Source organism: Sphaeramia orbicularis, chromosome 19 (genome assembly GCF_902148855.1).
Source record: "Sphaeramia orbicularis chromosome 19, fSphaOr1.1, whole genome shotgun sequence".
Lineage (NCBI taxonomy): Eukaryota > Metazoa > Chordata > Actinopteri > Kurtiformes > Apogonidae > Sphaeramia > Sphaeramia orbicularis.
This window is the reverse complement of record NC_043975.1, coordinates 22,952,159-22,974,243: the sequence shown is the minus strand read 5'-3', so window position 1 is coordinate 22,974,243 and position 22,085 is coordinate 22,952,159. Positions and strand designations below refer to the sequence as shown.

Here is a 22,085-nt window from a genome sequence, read left to right as displayed (position 1 = left end):
TAAAGTCAAAGGTTATTGTATCAAAACAGAAAAAAACTGAAGAAAAGGTGAGTTTTTCAGTAAAATATAGCATTAACTGAACATCTCCATCCACTGTCATTGATCCAACTCCATGGGTTTTACTGGTGAATCATTGCTGTAGAAGATGACGGTGTTTCCATGGTAACTACAGAGCCTCTGAGCATCTAAATGGGTCATATCTGATAACCATGAGAAGATGTCAAACTGCATTTTACACCATCGTTTCGATCATCGTATCGATTGATAGGATTAGTGGATCGACAGTTTAGATCAGTAGATGTCTTTGGTTGACAGTGGATGTTTGGGTCTTAATAGGTTAAGGTGATGCAATCAGCAATTTTACACTCGATCGCTTTAACCCATAAACGCCCAGTGCTACTCTTATGGCAATTCCAAAATAATATTTTCACTATATTTAACTTCTCTTAAAAGATTTATGACCATTTATTATAATATTATGCTCTGTGTTTTGCATTGTTAAAGGAAAATTGGGTATTTTCCTGTGTTTATTTCACTGATCATGTATTTGTTCATTGAATCCCAGAATAAAGTCGAGGGTTATTATATCAAAAACACAGAAAACTGAAGAAAATGTGACTTTTTCTATGAAATCTATCATTAACTGAACATAAACACAGTGTCTCCATCCACTGTCATTGATCCAACTCCATGGGTTTTACTGATGAATCTATGTTGTAGAAGATGACAGTGTTTCCGCGGTAACTACGGAGCCTCTGAACGTCCAAATAGGTCATATCTAATGGCTATGAAAAGATGTCAAATTGTATTTTACACCAATTATTTACATGGATTGATAGGATTAGTGGATCGACAGTTTAGATCAGTAGATGCATTTGGTCAGCAGTGGATGTTTGGGTCTTAATAGGTTAAGGTGATGCAATCAGCAATTTTACACTCGATCGCTTTAACCCATAAACGCCCAGTGCTACTTTTATGGCAATTCCAAAATAATATTTTCACTATATTTAACTTCTCTTAAAAGATTTATGACCATTTATTCTAATATTATGCTCTGTGTTTTGCACTGTTAAAGGAAAATTGGGTATTTTCCTGTGTTTATTTCACTGATCATGTATTTGTTCTTTGAATCTCAGATTGAAGTTGAGGGTTATTGTATCAAAAACACAGAGAACTGAAGAAAATGTGACTTTTTCTGTAAAATCTATCATTAACTGAACATAAACCAAGTGTGTCCATCCACTGTCATTGATCCAACTCCATGGGTTTTACTGATGAATCTATGTTGTAGAAGATGACAGTGTTTCTGCGGTAACTACGGAGCCTCTGAACGTCCAAATAGGTCATATCTAATGGCTATGAAAAGATGTCAAATTGTATTTTACACCAATTATTTACATGGATTGATAGGATTAGTGGATCGACAGTTTAGATCAGTAGATGCATTTGGTCAGCAGTGGATGTTTGGGTCTTAATAGGTTAAGGTGATGCAATCAGCAATTTTACACTCGATCGCTTTAACCCATAAACGCCCAGTGCTACTTTTATGGCAATTCCAAAATAATATTTTCACTATATTTAACTTCTCTTAAAAGATTTATGACCATTTATTATAATATTATGCTCTGTGTTTTGCATTGTTAAAGGAAAATTGGGTATTTTCCTGTGTTTATTTCACTGATCATGTATTTGTTCTTTGAATCTCAGATTGAAGTTGAGGGTTATTGTATCAAAACACAGAGAACTGAAGAAAATGTGACTTTTTCTGTAAAATCTATCATTAACTGAACATAAACCAAGTGTGTCCATCCACTGTCATTGATCCAACTCCATGGGTTTTACTGATGAATCTATGCTGCAGAAGATGACAGTGTTTCCGCAGTAACTACGAAGCCTCTGAACGTCCAAATAGGTCATATCTGATGACTATGAAAAGATGAAAAACTACATTTTACACCAATTATTTACATGGATTGATAGAATTAGTGGATTAACAGGTATTAAACAGCTTAGGTCAGTCACCAGTGGCTGTTTGGGTCTTTATGGGTTAAAAAAAAAAAAAAAGATTATTTGGGTATACAGTGTGTGCTGATGACATCAAATCTAACTGTGTGCTCCAGCCTGGACCTGCAGTACACTAGTATCCATGATAGGGGGCGACAATGTACCAGCAACCATCAGCCATTAAAAAGCACAGACAGCTCTGAGTCCTGTCTGGAAAACACCTGCTGTTTCATTTGGATGCAATAAATAATAAATTAAAAAAAAAAACTTGACAGAAAATGAAACTAATTACATGTTTACAGGATTTATAGTCAGTTTGGCGTTTTGCTGACACTGTCTGTTAGAGTAGGAAGTTTTTCAAAGGTCTGGATGGGCATTATACAGTATGTTTTAGTTTTACCACAGACGAAGCTGTATTTTTATTTTTTATTTTTTTTACGCAACACTCAACCAACACAGCGAGGGATCTTAAATAAATAAAACGTACTGTGTGTTATTTAATTTAAGCAGCTTACTACGCTTAGTTAATGGACTGAGAAGAAAGCAAGAAACAGAAATACACAGATCCGTGGTACTCCGGGGGAGGAATTTTCATGTAAGTATTAGACAGCGTACATGGGTTGTGTACAGCGTCTTGGGGCGCAAAATATGTAGATTTCAAAAGAAACCAATCAGAAAAGAAAACACAAAACGCATAAGAATTATATGAGCGAGAATATGCGATAAAATAAAAGGCATTAGTGGGTCTTTTTGGACATTACCGGACGGTGTATCCCCTGAGAATGCCATTCTGATGGCTTTCAGGCGGAGGCTGCCACTGGATCATGATGGACTGGTTGGTGCGTCCGCTGGCGATGACATTCTGAGCAGGAGCACTGGGGGGTTCCTCTGGGAGAGAGACCCTGCAAAACACACAGATGTCCACGTATGAAAAAAAGGAAGACAGAGCTCATCATTAACCCTTAGGAGTCTGTCATATAAATGTCTGTTTTTGTCATACCTGCAACTACAACATGTGTTGCATATTAATCTTTCCAGCGCTGCATTTTGCACTTTACAGCATTCAAATTACTTGACTAGTGACTAAATTGCACTGTATTTAATGATGGGAAAACCTGAATACACCTTCAGAACAGTAGGGTGGCTGTGTATTCTATTATTACTTTAACCTTTTAACAACTGCAATCTCTCCAGCGCCGAATTTTGCACTTTACAGCATTCAAAATACTGACACTCCTGAACCCTTTGCATTATCTACAAAATTCAAATGGCATCGGAAAGCTGAGATCCTGAGCTTTCCGACACTATATAACACTTTAAAGCAGCGATGTGGGACGATATTACGAGTAGAAAGGAACTTCCACACAGGCTAAAAAACACCTGGAAATAAAAAAAAATATGAAGCCATGATATGGATACTGAATGTCCAAGACCAAAAAGCATGTTTGAGATGATGTAAAATAGTTGAAAGTTTATTTTTTAAATCTCAAAAAATGTTGTTATGGACATTTACGGTTATTTCTGAAGTCCATTCTTTTGTGTTTTTACTAGTGCTGGGCAGCGATTAAAAATTTTAATCGCAATTAATCGCATGGATTTCTGCAATTAATCATGATTAACTGCATAATTATATGGGGAGGGGTTTGCCGGCATTAACAGCGTGTATTGCCTTTAAGTGATATTTCAGACTGGAAGTACTCCGGTGATAAAAAAATAATTCCACATTGCAGTGCTTACAAACAACTGTGTCTTTCTCAACCCCACCATCTGAAGACATTTAAAATGAAAATGTCCATGGAAAAGACCACTACTTTTCTCCATGTTTATGTCCCCACCAGTTTATTTCCGGTTGTGAGTGACCGACAGGAGTATTACGCCCATTAATAAGTACTAATACTAATAAGCCCAATAATATGTGATGTTCAGTTGTTCAAAGCAAGCAAAGGGGGCCCTCTAGTGGTCAGAATAAGTTGCACTAAAGTATGTTTTGTACTTGCGGTGTTCCCATAGCCAGTTCAGATATAAGAAGGAACTAACAGATAAGTTTCTTTCACTCTGTTTGTATGGCCCAACAAATGTCTGCCTATGAGTATTTTATGTTCAGTTGTTGTAAGAATGAATAGTATAAAATATATCTGATGTGAACCTTTCTTGCTGGATAAAAAGACGTTGTAAATCTGAAATTAATCTGTAAATGCTAATCGTTAGTGTGTCTATGGATTTTCCCATTCAAGTTAGCATCAAGCTAGCGGCCTTTTTCCCATTCATTTAAATGTACAATGCCATGTAAATGTACTAAGGCAATGAACATAACTCAGACATATTCTGTATGTATGTTGCAGTTTTACAGTGAGTCTCAAGTAAAAGATTAGGAGAGAAGTTTTCGTAGTCCGGCTTTTCTTGTTAAACCTGTTGTCTATCTGCCGAGCTAACCGCTACACACACACAAGCAGGAGCAGAAGAATATGAGTTATAATAAAACAGCATCAACGTGAGATTTTAAAAAAATTGTTGGCGTTATTTAATGAATGCGTTAACGCAGTAATAACACGTTAACTTGCCCAGCCCTAGTTTTTACTAAAACACACTGTTTTAAGCATTTATTACTTCAAATAATGAGAATTAATGGCCAGATATTGAAAGTTAAATTATTCCTGAAAACAAATGTGCAAAAGAATTGACGAAAAAAGACATTTTCTGACACTTTTTTTGCAAAGACAACATGAAGACACCTAGGCAGCCTGTTATAATGGCAGAATATGCAGAATATTTCAGCTGTCAGTAGAATACAGACTCATCTGTACGGGAACACTCTGAACACGGTGACGATGATAATGGGCTCTGAAGCTGAAAAATCATTTCCGATTTTGACAAAAAGTGAAAGAACTTGTGAAACCACACCTTAACTGTGCGTAAAGGGAAATTTGGAAGTTACAGATTGATTTAACAACTTATTTTGTTCATATAAGTAATGTAAAATATGAAAAATAGCTAAAGATATAGATAAACTCTGATTCTTTTGACTGATTTTAAAAAAGCGTTAAAACTCTGGACTCAAGACAGTTGGTCTGTAAATGTTTCAGTTAATTGTATATATTTTTTTCTATGGTTGCAAATGCTTTTATTGTGTAAAACTGTAATGATGTGACTGTATCACTGCCATCTTGGCCAGGTCTTGCTTGAAAAAGAGATCCCCCATATCAATGGGACCAACCTGGTTAAATAAAGGTTAAATAAAAACAAAATAAAAAACGTGGAAAATAAATTATAAAAAAAGTTAAAATGCTTACTTCACTTTCTAGAAATATAAAACTGACACTAAATGGCAATCAGTATTGAATAAATCATATAGAAAGCTCTAATCAATGGAGAGTCAGAGAAGGGGGAGGGGGGGGGGGGGGTGCTTCCTTCATGGACCATGCAGACGCTGTGTAAATCTCAAAACTCTCAAAACGTCTTCTACACAAAACAACAATGCGATCTATAAATTATTTCTATACACATTTTTTTCTTAATTGTCGTAATAGAATTGTGCAGCAGTTCCTTTCTGAAAAAAAAAGAAAAAAAAAACAAAAACTCATGAATACAGAGCTTTTTTTAATCTCAAACTAAAAGCATTAAACTTCAGAATAATCAAGCAGACAGCTCAAATGGTGCAGTTGTACTTTATCTGCTCCATTAATTGCTCCTTATCGTCTCTCTGCCTTCTCCATTCCCTTCCTATTCTAAGAGACTGGACTAAACGGAGAAAATCCTCAGATCCCCCTGGTATTTAGCCTAAATGTTACACGTATACTACAACACAACCTGCCACATGAGGAATGGAAGTGAAATCGGTGGTGTTGAATCGGTCCCAAATGGTGTCACAGAGCATTTGGTGCCAGATTCTTCGTATCCCACAGACCGAGATCCCCCATCGCTTTCCTCTGGCGATGCAACTGGTTTGACAGACTGGTAGGAGGAGGAGAGGAGAGGGAAGGGATGGAGTAGTCTAAGGCCACGGAGAGGCCAAACTCGATCTCGCCTCCAGCCTAAATCCCTCCTGAGGTTTGCAATGTGTGAGATAGTGGGTGTTTGTGTGAATGTGTGTTTGCATGTTTGTATCTGCTTTGGTCGGCTCATACATTCAGTGCATCCCATCTTCACTGACTGTTGACTCGACCGATCTGTCCATCTTGTTGTCAAGGGAACAGTGCATTATTGGCAGTCCTAAAGTTCTCTTTCAGGTGCTCTTTTTTTGACACTTTGTGTATTTAGTTAAAAAAATAAAGATGTACACATACCTTATGTATGTATGTGTGTATATTTGTATGGATACTTACAGTGTATATCGGCTAAAATTTGCTTAGAGGTCTTATTTATGTCTTTGTGCATAAGAAATCAATATAAGTGAATCCCCAAAGGAACTCTGTGTTGGTAAATGCAAGTTATGTAAATGTACAGGATTTCAGTTCTGTTGCAACATGTTGATGGTCATATGAACTATGTTTTCAGGTCAACAATGTCCAATTTCATCACAATTAATGCTATATTTTCATGTCACAAATGGCCAAGTTATATTTGAACTGAATTTACCTGAAAAACAAATATTCTATTCTTTTAGATTTCCCAATTTTTCTTACAAGATTATATCTTACATATCACATGTTTTATTTTTACAGGTTGCAATATGGAGTATTGTGCTGATGTCACACGTCACTTTTTAAATCAACAGTTTTCTAATAATAAGCATTTTTATAAAGAAATAACAATTCTCTATTGTTATTTACTCTTTAGTATGATGATAAACTACAATAAATAATTCTGATCCTAGTTTTTGCACAGGGATCATTTGTGGAAACAGTGACATGGCTGCCGAGCATCAGTATGACGGGATCTGTAACAACCATGTCACATCCATCCACTGCCACATTTTGTGTTTTTGTGTCAGCTGTTATTGTTTTAGATCCACAATACTAACATTTATGAATAAGAGGAGAATTAGCAATAGTAAGTATATAAGTTTATTACTAATAAAGTACTGGTACTGACCAGATCATCATGGGTAATGTCACGTCCGTCCACCAGCAAAAGTTTTCACATACACGTGCTATTCAAAATGCAATATTTCTGAAAATATAGCTTCCACTGTCAAATCATATCAGTAGTCTGTGCACAAATGTATTAGCATTATTTCAACACAGTTCTATGCATTTCTTACAACTTTTTTTTTTTTGACAAAAAATGGCCACTCATTTGACCCCCTAAGTAAATTTTAGCCGATACATATATTATATACATGGATACTCAAAGTTGATATGTGCAGGATAAAAGCCACTATAGCAATATGAAGACCCCTTCTGGTTATTGGTGAGTAATTTACCAATGCTCTAATGTTAGTATTTGATATGTGATGATGTGATATGTTTGGAAAAAAGAAATAAAAAATGCAAGTCATAAGATGTGGGAAAAAAGCTGCAGTAAGATGTTAAGAAACTGTTGTCATGACTTGAGATTCTTATCTATAGTAACTCTATATGTTACGATGGCGTATTAGGGCCACATGAGAAAAAAAACAAACAAAAAAAACAAAAACGCGTGTCACTACAAGAATAAAGTTGTTATATTTCAAGAATAAAGTCATTATTTAATGAGAATAAAGCCGTAGTTTTAAAAAAAACTTATTATTTAATGAGAATAAAGTCGTAGTTTTAAAAAACTCATTATTTAATGAGAATAAATTTGTTATATTTCGAGAACAAAATCATTATTTAATGAGAATTAAGTTGTAGTTTAAGAAAAAAAAGCTCATTATTTAACGAGAATAAAGTCGTACTTTTATGAGATTAAAGTCGTAATATTTTGAAAATTCGACAGTTTCCGGTTTTACAGCAAAGCAATATGTTGATGGGGGGATAGGCTTAGAATATGGCTGTGTGCAAACCCCTAATGAAAGTATAACTTCACAAAATGTTCCAAGTTCTACATTATTCGATGAGTAGGTACAACTTTATTTTCATTATTTATGACTATTCTCGTTAAATAATTACTTTATTCTAGTTAAATAATGACTTTTTTAAAACTACAACTTTATTCCTGTTAAATAATGACTTTATTCTCGAAATATAATGACTTTATTCTCGTAGTGACACATTTTTATTTTCTTTTGTGACCTAATATGCTGTCGTAATGGTCCTGTTTGTAATCCTGATTAATGTTCTGTTTATTCACTTATTTGATTTTTACTTTACTGTCATAATGATGTAGCCCAAAGTAAGGTTTAGTTTGATTTGTAATGAGTGTTCATCCCTAAAGAGGCTCAAAAATGAAACGTAGAAGAGCCAACACCTGCAGTTTGTTGAATTTACTGTCGAGCCCCATGTTATAAATAGCAAAATTAAATAGCATGGTACAAAAACAGTTGTCTCCATAGATAATATCCCAGTCCAAGACAACAATATGTTATTTATTTAAGTTACCTGGATAAAATGGCTTGCTAACCTGGAATTTCTCTTTAATACACACATTTTTACTTTAGTTGTAAGTTTGAAATTCTGTAAACACAACAGTCAAAGGCTTTGTTAACACAATTATTTATTGAATTTATTGGTATTAATAATGCAGGGGAGTCTGTTAGTTTAGCTGCATCGGCTAATATTAGCATTAATTCTGTATTTTATGACATGATCTGTCAGCTAGCATGCTAAATGAGCAAGCTAGTGCTAATCAGCCTGTATATATTACACACAGCTGAGATTACTGTCGTCAAAAATCTATATTTTTCCTTATTATAATTATTATATGGTAAATGTGAATAGTAAAGGTTAACATTTAGCAAATAATTGAAATTACTTGGTGGTATTGAACACTAGTAAGCGCTGTCATCTGTGTTTTCAGTAATTTAGCAATAGCATTAGCATTAGCGTCAGGTTCACGTCTTTATTTATACCTGCAGGTAGATTTGTTTTGCAGTTTGATGATGACATTTCTCAAAACATAATGGCCAAAATATGAGCTGACTATATGATATATATAAAAAAAAGTGCTGTAAGATCCACTAATCAGTTCATGAACGGTAAGAGACACATGGGTAAAATTAAATAGCATGGTACAAAAACAGTTTTGGTCTCCTCATATAATATCCCATTCCAGGACAACAATGTGTTATTTATTTAAGATACCTGGATAAACTGGCTTGCTAACCTGCTAACCCGGAATTTCTCTTTAATACACACATTTTTACTTTAGTTGTAAGTTAGAAATTCTGTAAACACAACAGTCAAAGGCTTTGTTAATACAATAATTATTGAATTCATTGGTATTAATAATGCAGGGGAGTCTGTTAGTTTAGCTACATAGGCTAATATTAGCATTAATTCTGTATTTTATGGCATGATCTGTCAGCTAGCATGCTAATTGAGCAAGCTAGTGCTAATTAGCCTGTATAAATTACACACAGTTGAGATTACTGTCGTCAAAAATCTATATTTTTCCTTATTATAATTATTATATGGTAAATGTGAATAGTAAAGGTTAACATTTAGCAAATAATTGAAATTACTTGGTGGTATTGAACACTAGTGAGCACTGTCATCTGTGTTTTCAGTAATTTAGCAATAGCATTAGCATTAGCGTCAGGTTCACGTCTTTATTTATACCTGCAGGTAGATTTGTTTTGCAGCTTGATGATGACATTTCTCAAAACATAATGGCCAAAATATGAGCTGACTATATGATATATATAAAAAAAAGTGCTGTAAGATCCACTAATCAGTTCATGAACGGTAAGAGACACATGGGTAAAATTAAATAGCATGGTACAAAAACAGTTTTGGTCTCCTCATATAATATCCCATTCCAGGACAACAATATGTTATTTATTTAAGATACCTGGATAAACTGGCTTGCTAACCTGCTAACCCGGAATTTCTCTTTAATACACACATTTTTACTTTAGTTGTAAGTTAGAAATTCTGTAAACACAACAGTCAAAGGCTTTGTTAATACAATAATTATTGAATTCATTGGTATTAATAATGCAGGGGAGTCTGTTAGTTTAGCTACATAGGCTAATATTAGCACTAATTCTGTATTTTATGGCATGATCTGTCAGCTAGCATGCTAATTGAGCAAGCTAGTGCTAATTAGCCTGTATAAATTACACACAGTTGAGATTACTGTCGTCAAAAATCTATATTTTTCCTTATTATAATTATTATATGGTAAATGTGAATAGTAAAGGTTAACATTTAGCAAATAATTGAAATTACTTGGTGGTATTGAACACTAGTGAGCACTGTCATCTGTGTTTTCAGTAATTTAGCAATAGCATTAGCATTAGCGTCAGGTTCACGTCTTTATTTATACCTGCAGGTAGATTTGTTTTGCAGTTTGATGATGACATTTCTCAAAACATAATGGCCAAAATATGAGCTGACTATATGATATATATAAAAAAAAGTGCTGTAAGATCCACTAATCAGTTCATGAACGGTAAGAGACACATGGGTAAAATTAAATAGCATGGTACAAAAACAGTTTTGGTCTCCTCATATAATATCCCATTCCAGGACAACAATATGTTATTTATTTAAGATACCTGGATTAACTGGCTTGCTAACCTGCTAACCCGGAATTTCTCTTTAATACACACATTTTTACTTTAGTTGTAAGTTAGAAATTCTGTAAACACAACAGTCAAAGGCTTTGTTAATACAATAATTATTGAATTCATTGGTATTAATAATGCAGGGGAGTCTGTTAGTTTAGCTACATAGGCTAATATTAGCATTAATTCTGTATTTTATGGCATGATCTGTCAGCTAGCATGCTAATTGAGCAAGCTAGTGCTAATTAGCCTGTATAAATTACACACAGTTGAGATTACTGTCGTCAAAAATCTATATTTTTCCTTATTATAATTATTATATGGTAAATGTGAATAGTAAATGTTAACATTTAGCAAATAATTGAAATTACTTGGTGGTATTGAACACTAGTGAGCACTGTCATCTGTGTTTTCAGTAATTTAGCATGAGCATTAGCATCAGGTTCAGATCTTTATTTATACCTGCAGGTAGATTTGTTTTGCAGTGTGATGATGAATTTTCTCAAAACATAATGGCCAAAATATGAGCTGACTATATGATATAAATAAAAAAAAGTGCTCTAACATCCACTAATCAGTTCATGAACGGTAAAAGACACATGGGTAAATAAAAAATAAAGATAAATGTCTGGACAAAGACCAAGATTAACAGAATGAAAAAGTTAAAAACCCAATATAAATAAGTTTCAAACCTAGTCAATACCTACATAAATACAAAATAAAGTCATAAATAAGTAAATAAATAAATAATGTGTAATATATTACCACAGCTGGTTCAGTTCTGTGACAGCAGCAGGAAAAATAGTGACTTGCAGCTTCTTAAAACCCAGTGACAAAGGACATGATGAAGTCCACATCTCAGTGGGTTTGTCTGTTTTTTTTTTTCTACACTGTCTATACCTTCTCTACAGCTGTATATACTTTCTCTACCTCTGTTTGGGTTTAACCTGTTATAATACTGGGATGACTTGATGGAATGCAGCAATATGGATGATAAAATCTATGATCTCATGGTGTGATATCCGTCAGTCGCTCACCGGTCTGTCTCCTTGCTGAATTGTCCCTTCCCCACATCATTAACGGCACACAAGCGGAACTGATAGGAACGTGCTGGGATCAAACCATTGACCGTCACTGCTGTGGATTCTGGCTCGATGTTAGCCAGCAGGATGGCCCACGGAGCGTCTAGAACAAAGAAAAAAAATCAAGTCAGACATAGCGGGGAGAAAATTGCAGCAACACGCCTCTCAAACGTATAGTTTTTTAAACGCACACTGTGTAATTTCTGTCACTGGAGGGGTCTAAGGATAAAAAAAAAAAAAAAAAAAAAAAAACGTAAGTCATAGTTTGACAATAGTGTGAAGTAGCGAGGGATCATGGGATTTGCTGTCATTAAAAATGTATCTGATATATCTCAGTCTGAAAGAAGTTTATGTTTTATTCCCATTATATTTGGTGGCATTTATTCGCAGTATATTTGAAGACATTACCAAAATAACAGCACTGAGACGTAACCAAATGAAACTTACATTAATTTGAATATATTTATGTGATAGAATAGAACAGAATCTTTTTTGTCACTGTTATAGGAACAATGAAAATCAGCAGCTCTGTTCTGTTTAGCAGCAGATTGAAAGTATAATAAAAACTGCACAAAATTTGACTTCAAATATATACTGAAAAATACTGAAATATACAAAAGGCCAACTTTTTGACATCTTCAATGCAAGTAGACAAGTTAGCAAAGTAAGTAATGTAATTGGTCTAAATGTTTTAAGAAGAGTCAATATAGATGTTATGTGTTATCCTATTAAAACACTTCTATTTTCAGCATATCCTTATTATTACTATGGCTGCAGTTTGCAGTTTCAGACAAATTAAAATCAAATAACTTCCTCAGTCATGAAAAAAAAAAAGAGTGTTCAGTTCAGTTTAGTGTATTTCGAATATGCAACAAAACAAAAGTTATCCTACTTAGTCCTTAGAAATAAAATAAATTACAAGAAAACATGAAAAAATGTATGTGAGTGAGTCTATGAAACTGGTCCCTAAAAACAGGACATGGGGGCTAAAAATTCCAACCAGATGTAGACTAATGTTATGAAGCAAGTTTGGAAGCACTTTGGGTCTATTTTAAGAATAAATATTTACTGAGATAAAAGAGAAACTATTTTTCGGATAAAACACTTTTTAATATTATTTTTATACAAAAATCTGCATGTAAGACTGTAAAAAGGACACAAAATTTTTTATTTTTTTGAATATCTTTTTATTCTCTCACAGGTACATTTTGGGAATTGAACTAATTATCCTAGGCAGAATGTTTCACAAAAATGATAGCTGTTGCAAAATCACTCACGATTTATTTGTGTTTAAATGGGCAGGTTCCGCATGTAACGTCAGTGGACACGATAGGTTACATACAAAACCTGGAATGAGACTGAGATTCATGAAAAATCCTCATGTCTGGATTAGAAAAAACACTAGAATCCTCAAATTTAACACAGTGTCTTTATTTACAGTCTTATATAAGACCATTTACAGCCGCCATGTTTTCAGATCAAATGCGCTGACACCGAGGTAGCTTTTCCTGTCCCAATTTTGGTCCTATTTTTGGCCCCAAAATTTATTAAAAATTCATTGATTTTGGGATGGCTCAGAGTAAGAGTATAATTTTTTTTTTCTTTATCTGAGCTCATCATTAGGTACATCCTGGGGGTAAATATGTGTAAATTTGTCTTTTATTATTGGGTCTAAAAAGCTGGAAAAGTGCCTAAAGGTACTAAAATTAACCCAGTTTCATAGAAGCACCTATATATATATATATATATATATATATATATATATATATATATATATATATACACATACATACACATACATACACACATACACACATACATACATACACACATACATACATACATATATATATATATATATATATAGTGCTCTGTGTGTGTGTGTGTGGCAGTCACCCATGTCACTAATCATACACCATACAACAAACATTCACTTCTTCCACATGGCAAACAATAGCCAGGTAGCATTACTATAGATAGCTTGGTGGGTGCACACACTGGGCTACATTTAAACATGTAAGTCTTCTGGGCTGTTTTTCCCATGAAATTGTACAAAAACACACACAAACACAAATAACTTTGAATTAGGTCTTTAATTAGATTAGATTCTATAATGTGAAATTTTGTTCCTAATTCTGTTTTTTCCTTTACTTACCATAGTGCTTCCTGGTTCTGGGCAGTGGAAAAGGACCTGAAGGGAGCATCAGGCTGCCTTTTATAGTGCCTGAGTTAAACGAGGACCATAGGCTCAGCCTGTCACACTGCACCATTACCAGGTTTTTCTGAGTATTAAAGAGGGTGTAAATGCTATAAGTAATAAGATGACTCTTTTGATGTGTTTTTAAAAACACATAAATTGTTTTTTTTGACTTAACTATGGAAAATAATGTATGTAGTGAGATGAAATGTTTAATTAGTGCCAATTACAAATGGTATGGTCCAGTGGGAGGGGCCTAGCCTTTAAATGGAGGGGGTCTGACACTGCTTAGGGCAGTTAGAGAAGGGCTGTGCAGACCTGTGTTACTTTTTGTTGTTATTGTTAGCTTATTGCCTTGGATGCACTTAAGGGCAATAAAGCTCTTCACCTTTTTTTTTTTTTTTTTTTTTTAACCAAATGGACTTTGTCTTGTTTTTGCTTTAGTTTTAAGACCAAATTAGACTTTTTCCAGGCAGCCTTTCGGCAACCTACCCTCACTTCAGGTCGAAGTGTGACAAAAATAATAATAATAATAATAATAATAATAATAATAATAATAATAATAATAATAATAATAATAAATAAATAAGTGGGAGGAAGTATAACTTATTTAATCCCGCCCCTTCTCCACACAACAGTCTATTCTTTAGCTTCTTATCAGCATAATATATGAAACATCTAAATAGTTAACCTCACGTATCATCTTCACATACACATACACATGTATATTGACATACCAATAGTATATGTGTAAAGGAGAATTCATGTGTTCATGTATTTCTTCGGCATAAAAAACATGTTCAGTGGAAAACTAAATCAGTAGCGCAGCTCAAATATGAGATGAAAACCAATGAGTGGTTTCACGTTTGATGCACATTCTTATTCAGTCTTTTTGATTATTAATTAATGACGATCAATTCATTTTCAAGTCCTCTGCTCTATTTACTTTGGACATCACAGAAATTCAAATATTGAGGGGAAAAAAAGTATCTGAACAATCCACATTTAACATTTTTAGACTTAAATACCAAGAGGATGCTCCTGTTATACCAGGACTAAATCCAGTATAAATTATGAAGAGCACACAGAGTACAGAGTAGTGTCCACTGACAGAAAGCATAGCAAAAGATGCGACAGACGGTTGCGTGACTAGAAAAGATGAGCTAATACGGGACTTACTGTTCTCAGAAACCTCCAGGATGTATCGTATGAGGGGGCTGTTGCCGTCGAAAGGCTTGGCCCAGGCCAGGTCGATGGCTCTTTTTTCAGATGTGCTCAGTATGGCGGTTGGGTTCTCCGGGGCATGGGGCAGCTGCCTGCAGGGAACAGCGGGACAACTTTGATAAATAAAGCATCCCTGCCATCACGGCCAATCCTCTACAGGGTCCGAGGAATGCGAGGAGTCTCTGGTCCAAGTTGAACCCATAAAAGACCCAGTGATACTTTTGTGGCAGTTCCCAAATGATGAAGTTTTCTTTCTATTTAACCTTTCTTAAGTGATTTATCACCATTTATTGTAATATTATCCTCCTTATTATGCTTTTTTTTCTCCAGTGAAAATCAAGTTTTTTCCTATATTTAATTCACTGATTATGTAGATGTCCATAAAAGCTCAGATTAACCCATAAGACCCAGTGATACTTTTGTGAATTTTTCTCTGTATTTAATGTTTCTTAAGTGATTTATCACCATTTATTATGATATTATCCTCTGTATTTTGAATTCTTAACAGAAAATCATATATTTTCTTACATTTAATTCACTCATCCTGTAGATCAGTGGTTCTCAAACTTTTTACAGTGGACTACCCCCTGAAATATACAGGGTGGGGAAGCAAAATTTACAATATTTTGAGGCAGGGATTGAAAAACAGTGTATGACCAATTAGTTTATTGAAAGTCATGAGAATTTTTTTGCCACAAGAAAATTGACATCATAGAAAATGTTTTTATTCTATGTGTCCTCCTTCTTTCTCAATAACTGCCTTCACACGCTTCCTGAAACTTGCGCAAGTGTTCCTCAGATATTCGAGATATTCGACAACTTCTCCCATTCTTCTTTAATAGTATCTTTAAGAAAGTCGACATTGCTGTGTGATGTTCTATTAGTAGCATGTTCTAAAACGCCCCAAATAGCAGAATCCAGAGGGTTTAGATCTGGGCTAGAAGGCGGCCATAAACATGGTTCCCAAAAATTGCTAAAGTTGGATTTGTTGCTGTTGTCAACAAGTGTTTTGGTGTTCTTGTGTAAGATTTGAACTTCAAATCATATTTTACTGCATTTCTAACGGTCTTGTTGTCTACCTCAAGTTCAATTACCATTTTTCTCATGGATTTGGTTGGATCCTTTAGGATTCTGGATTTGAGAGCTTTAATAAAAGCTTTGGTACGTTTTTTGTTGCTTCCTCCACTTCCAGACTTTCTGGTAATAGTTTTGCTCATAGTCATTCTCTTCTTTCCATTATAAACAGTCTTTATGGACACTCCAACTATTTTTGAAATCTCCTTTGGTGTGACGAGTGCATTCAGCAAATCACACACTCTTTGACGTTTGCTTTCCTGATTACTCATATGGGCAAAAGTTTCTGAAAAGGTATGGATAATAGTGTTAGGTATGATTATGACATCAATATATGTTTGGTTTCAAAACAACTGACGTAGTGCCTGCTGAGAAAAAACAACTAAATGTTCATTGTAAATTTTGCTTCCCCACCCTGTAGATTTTTAGCCAAGTACCCCCAACTGTCACTTCAGCAATTTTGATTGAAGAAAACGAGGCAAAATTTGTTCCTGTGCCAAAGGTGTCTGTTTATATTTTCAAAACTTTGTAAACAAACAACATATACTTCACTTTAATATATAAAAAATAACAAATTTTTACATGGACTGATAGGATTAGTGGACCATCAGTAGATGGGTCTGGTTGCCGGTGGATGTTTGGGTCTTTATGGGTTAAGGCATGGGTGACAAACCTACGGCCTGTGGGCCAAAACCAGCCCGCCAAAAGGTCCAACCCAGCCTGCGGGATGAGTTGGTGAAACACAAAAATTACACCTAAGATATTTAACAATTAATGATTTTGGTCTCAAGTAGCTCGGACCAGTAAAATACTGTCATAATAACCTATAATTGACGACAACTCCACATTTTTCTCCTTTGTTTTAGCGTAAAAAACGTTTAATTCCATGAAAATGTGTATATTTACAAACTATCCTTTCACAAAAAATGTGAACAAATATGAACATGCTGAAATGTCTTAAGAGAAGCAAGTGTAATTTTAACAATATTCTGCCTGTTACTAAATGTTTTGTGTATTTGCAGATCTAATATAATCTGAAAATGATAAACTGAGGCATCATATTGTTAAAATCGTACTTCTTTTTTTTATTACTAAATGTCAGGTTGATGGTTGTTCATGTTAATCCCATTTTTAAAGGATAGTTTGTAGATATAAACATTTTCATAAGGGACTGAATGTTGCCCCTGAACTGAAATGAGTTCGACACCCCTGGGTTACGGTAAAACCGAACCTTTCAACAGAAGAGACGTGGGTTCGACAAGCGATGAAATACGACGAGACAAGACAGCGAAGACCTTGTTGAGACGGTCACGAGCGGGCAAAATGAGATAGATATCACCGGAGGGGGAAACGGATTGAGAGGAATAAAGAAACAGAAGCCAGGAAAAATACATGAATAAATGAGATCAAAGCTGGGATCATTAATTTATTCTACCATAACTTCAGATAAGCAGAGACAGATTGGCAGATAAAGTCTACAGCGGAAAGCGGATGCAGAGAGTAACTCAGTCAAAAGGCAGGCAGTCAATGAGACATCCGATAGGGAGACAATAAAAAAAGACGCCGTTCGGTTTGGCGAAGGGGAAGTTACACGTCTCAATCATATTTAATTTCGCCTTAATGCACTATATCACCATGTGCTTAAAAAAAAAGGCAAAGTTTTAGCAAAAAGACCTGATATAGGAGGGGAAAAAATAAAAAAAACAACATACAGGGAGGCTAGGATGTGTCTGGCATCACACATGGAGGGCTCCCTTGTGGTCAGAAGAGTGTTAGGGTAGGTGAGAATGAGGACAGAGAAGGTGAGGAAGAACAGGCGACGTTTAAGTGGGAATGAATCAGAGGCGTCGATAAGAAAAGATGGAATAGCAGGAGTGGGTTTGTGGCGCTGAGAGGTGTGAGAGCCTCTAGCATGTCTGCCAGTGTGTACAGGTAGGTGTAGGTGTAGGTGTGTGTTGGTATGGTGGAGCTTCACAGAGCATGTCTTTGTACAGGAGAATAGTGAGGAAAAACGAATAAGATGGGAATGGAAGTAGCTAACTATAATGATTCATGTTACTGCTCTGTCCGATTGTCATAGTTGTAATTTGAAGTGTTTCATCACAAATCGGTGTTGTTTTGTGTGCTGCTGGTTTTGCTGATATTAGCCGGTTCCATTTTTACGGCCGTTTTTTACTTGACTTTTTTTTACACTTGCATTGTCTTTTTTACTTAACGGTTTTATACTTTTATTTTTTATTTGTTTCAGTATAAGATACAAAACAAACAGAAAAATGTATGGAAGTAAATCTGTGTCATCAGTAGCGATGGGAATCGAGAACCGGTTCCCAGTAGCTCGATTCCTTGGAATCATTTGTCTGCCTGCTTAACGATTCTGCTTATCGATTCTGCCTTCGTTGTGCATGCGCGATGACGTCACGCGTACGCTTCATTGTTTTGGTCAGAACGTAGCCAACATGATGTTGAGGCAGAAACGGTCTAAACAGACGACACCAGGTCCACTTACTTGGAACACTGTCAAAGCTTCCATGTCTTCAAAAGGGTGGAATCCCTCCAATATGCTCAAACAATTGTCCACAGCATGTAAATCATTTACAGGACTGTCACGTATTTGATATGCTACTTAGCAGCGCTTGTGAATGTAGTGGCAGAGTGAACGCCGGGCCGGTTCCAGTTCTGGTGTGGGCAACAAACGTTGTTACCCCTCAAATAGAAGTTTCCGAAGGTAAGAAGGGAAAGGAAATGAGGTGCACAACAACGGGAGCCGAGCCGAGCCGAAGTGGTTCCACGTAGTAGAAATGCGGCAATAGAGGAATTAGTAAAACGTCTTTAGTTTCACTTTCACTGTATGCCCCCCCTCCGAACCGGGCCCAGCGTCATCTGTTATTATTATTTGCACATACTGTATATGTTATATTTTCTGTGCAGAGATGGAAAGTTGAAAGACAGTTAATGCAAACACACCTGTTTGTACTCTTATTCCCTCACCCAATGAGAATCAATAAGAGAATCGATAAGGAATCGGATCGATAAGCAAAACTGATAATGGAATCGGAATTGTTAAATTCTTAATGATTCCCATCCCTAGTCATCAGATTTTGAATTATAAAAGTCATTGAATTTCTAGCACTGAATTTTTTTGCGCTGAAATTAAGTATCTGATTTTTTTGTCTCTCAATTTAACTATGTTCATAAATTTATATAAAAAAAATTCAGATGCAAAAGATTCAGAAGCAAAAAATTCTGATGAAAAAATTCAGATGCAAAAAATTCAGATCACACATCCAGGACACCAAGGATAAGCAATGATTCTATCTCGAGTCAAACTGACAGCCAGCCAGTTGAGTTATGTTAGGTTGGTCAAGTGATGCCGATGTAGGAAGACAGTCAGCGCGGATGTGTGATCTGAATTTTTTGCATCTGAATTTTTTGCTTCTGAATTTTTTGCATCTGTATTCTTTGCTTCTGAATTTTTTGTATCTGTATTCTTTGCTTCTGCATTTTTTGTATCTGAATTTTTGTTATTCTAAATTTATGAACATAGTTGAATTCAGAGACAAAAATTAAGATACTTAATTTCAGTGCAAAAAAAAATTCAGTGCTAGAAATTCAATGGCTTTTATAATTCAAAATCGGATGACACAGATTTACTTCCATAGAAATGGTCACAGGTACATTCAGACATTTACATACTGTTTAATGTCAACAGACTGAATGAAAAAGTCCCATTTTTTCAAATACTTTACACCCATATGTTGTTGTAGGCGAAGATTATAGGTCATCATTTCCATTAAATGGATATGATTAACAGTTTTAATCACCAAGGAGACTGAGGGAGGATCTTTATTACTTATGTTTTATTCTTGGATGTATAATTGATGTGTGTATCTTACTTGAGCACCTTAAAGAATATAAAACCAAATTTTATTGCAATGTACAAAGGTATTTTGCAATGACAATAAAGCCGATTGTGTTGTGTTGTATTTAGGGATGGGAATCAGGAATCGGTTCTTTTTGAGAACTGGTTCCCAGTAGCTCAATTCCTTGGAATCGTTTGCCTGCCTGCTTAACGATTCTGCTTTTGACTGTTTTGGTTTAGAACTTAGCCAACATGGCGTTGAGGCAGAAACGCTCCAAAGTATGGCTATATTTCACACAGAAAGACGACACCAGGGACACTTGTAACACTTGGGGGTGGGGGGGTGGGGTGGGTACCCATGATTTGCTCAAACATTTGTCCACAGAGCAGGCAGTACATTTGCAGTAATGCCAAGTGTTTGTTTGATACGCTACTTAGCGACGCTAGTGAATCTAACGGCAAAGCAAACACCAGGGCATCATCTAAGCCTGGTTCTGGGGGGGGGGGCAACAAACATCCTGCCCCCTCAAATAAAAGTTTCTGAAGGTAGGGAAAAATAAAATGAGGTGCACAAGAGTGGGACACATAGAGGAATTAGTAAAGCTTCTTAAGTTTGACCCCCCCCCCCCGGAACTGACCCGGCATCATTATTATATTTTCTGTGCAGAGATGGAAATATAAAAGACAGTTAACATACTCTTTTATTACTTCACCCAATGAAAATTGATAAGAGAATCGATAAGGAATCAGATTGATTAGCAACATCGCTAATGGAATCAGAATCGCAAAATTCTTATCCATTCCCATCCCTGATTGTATTTTATTTAACCTTTATTTACCCAGGCAAGCAATTAAGAACAGATTCTTATTTACAAATGCGGCCTGATCAAAGACCAATGACTCCTTGAGGGGTAGGGGGTGAGGGGGCTAAAAGTAAAAACAAGGTTAAACAATTACAGAAACAAACAGTGAATAAATAAATACATTATTGTATTGTATTCTATTCTATTCTAGCTCCATTTTTAATCTAATGGCAGCTTATGATGCACACTGTTGTTACTGCAGAAAAGAAGAGAAGCAATGAAGACCTCAGGACCGGAGTTTTTCCTTCCTTGTACCACCAAACACCTGCTCTCAGAGGATTGGTTGGAATATTCGCTGTACAATATAATATTACAACATCTTGAACTGACCTTATATAGAAATGAACGTACATGGATGTAGGTAACCAACACAACCATGACTTGATAACAGGTATTCCAATTACCTTTGTTATAGAGCAAAAAAAAAAAAGCCTCTAAGAAATTGAGAAGATAAATAAAGAAAAATAATGACCACACAAAATTTAGATGCAGCTCTTAATTAATGTGAATTCTAATTATGTTCAACCAAGACTGAAATTAAACATGGAGATGAGTTTCGGTCACATTAACCCTTTCATGCATACTGGTCACTACAGTGGACAGTTATTCTCCAGCTGTTCTCTTGTATATTCATGGATTTTGTTGTTTTACGTGCATATCAACCAACACAGTGGATATTTATGCACCATCCCATAATACACTGCTTACTGTAACATTCCTGTTCTTGATAAACCTGATCTGCAACAACATATTTGAGTGTAAATCAATTGCTAATTGTTATTAGACTCTAATTAACAGTTGTTGGTTTTTTTTTGGGGTTTTTTTAAGTTGTTGTGTTTTGTTGTTTTTTTTGCATATTATTTGAGTGAGTCATAACTATTATAGTATGTTAAAATGTGAGAAAACATTAGATTAGCAACATTAACAAAACATTTATTTCATAGTTTTCACACAGTATGACAGTAAATACATGTTTCTTTGCTTCAAAAATTAAACGCATGGTGTCCAGCTGAGTGGACATTTTTGTAACTCGATGAAAAATAGGTTCATAAAAAAATTTTTTTTCAATCACATTGTTTTTCTCATGCCTAAAGAGGAATAAAAACACTCAGGAAAAAAATCTTGATCAAGGTTCTAATAATTCATGCATGAAAGGGTTAACCAGTTCAAGTCTGCACTGCACTGTGAGCTTAGT

The 22,085-nt window shown here is 35.2% G+C and overlaps 1 protein-coding gene across 4 annotated transcripts in view; it reads right to left on the bottom strand.

The window, feature by feature from the left end:
• Positions 1-22,085, bottom strand: part of sdk2b (sidekick cell adhesion molecule 2b) — a 922,804-nt gene that overhangs the window by 111,982 nt on the left and 788,737 nt on the right. For all 4 annotated transcript variants that reach the window (XM_030121445.1, XM_030121446.1, XM_030121447.1 and 1 more), the window contains exons 14-16: positions 15,050-15,186; positions 11,629-11,776; positions 2,766-2,906 (exon numbers count right to left, since the gene is read on the bottom strand). In XM_030121445.1, the coding sequence (XP_029977305.1) occupies positions 2,766-2,906; positions 11,629-11,776; positions 15,050-15,186 (426 nt within the window). The remainder of the gene's footprint in view (positions 1-2,765; positions 2,907-11,628; positions 11,777-15,049; positions 15,187-22,085) is intronic.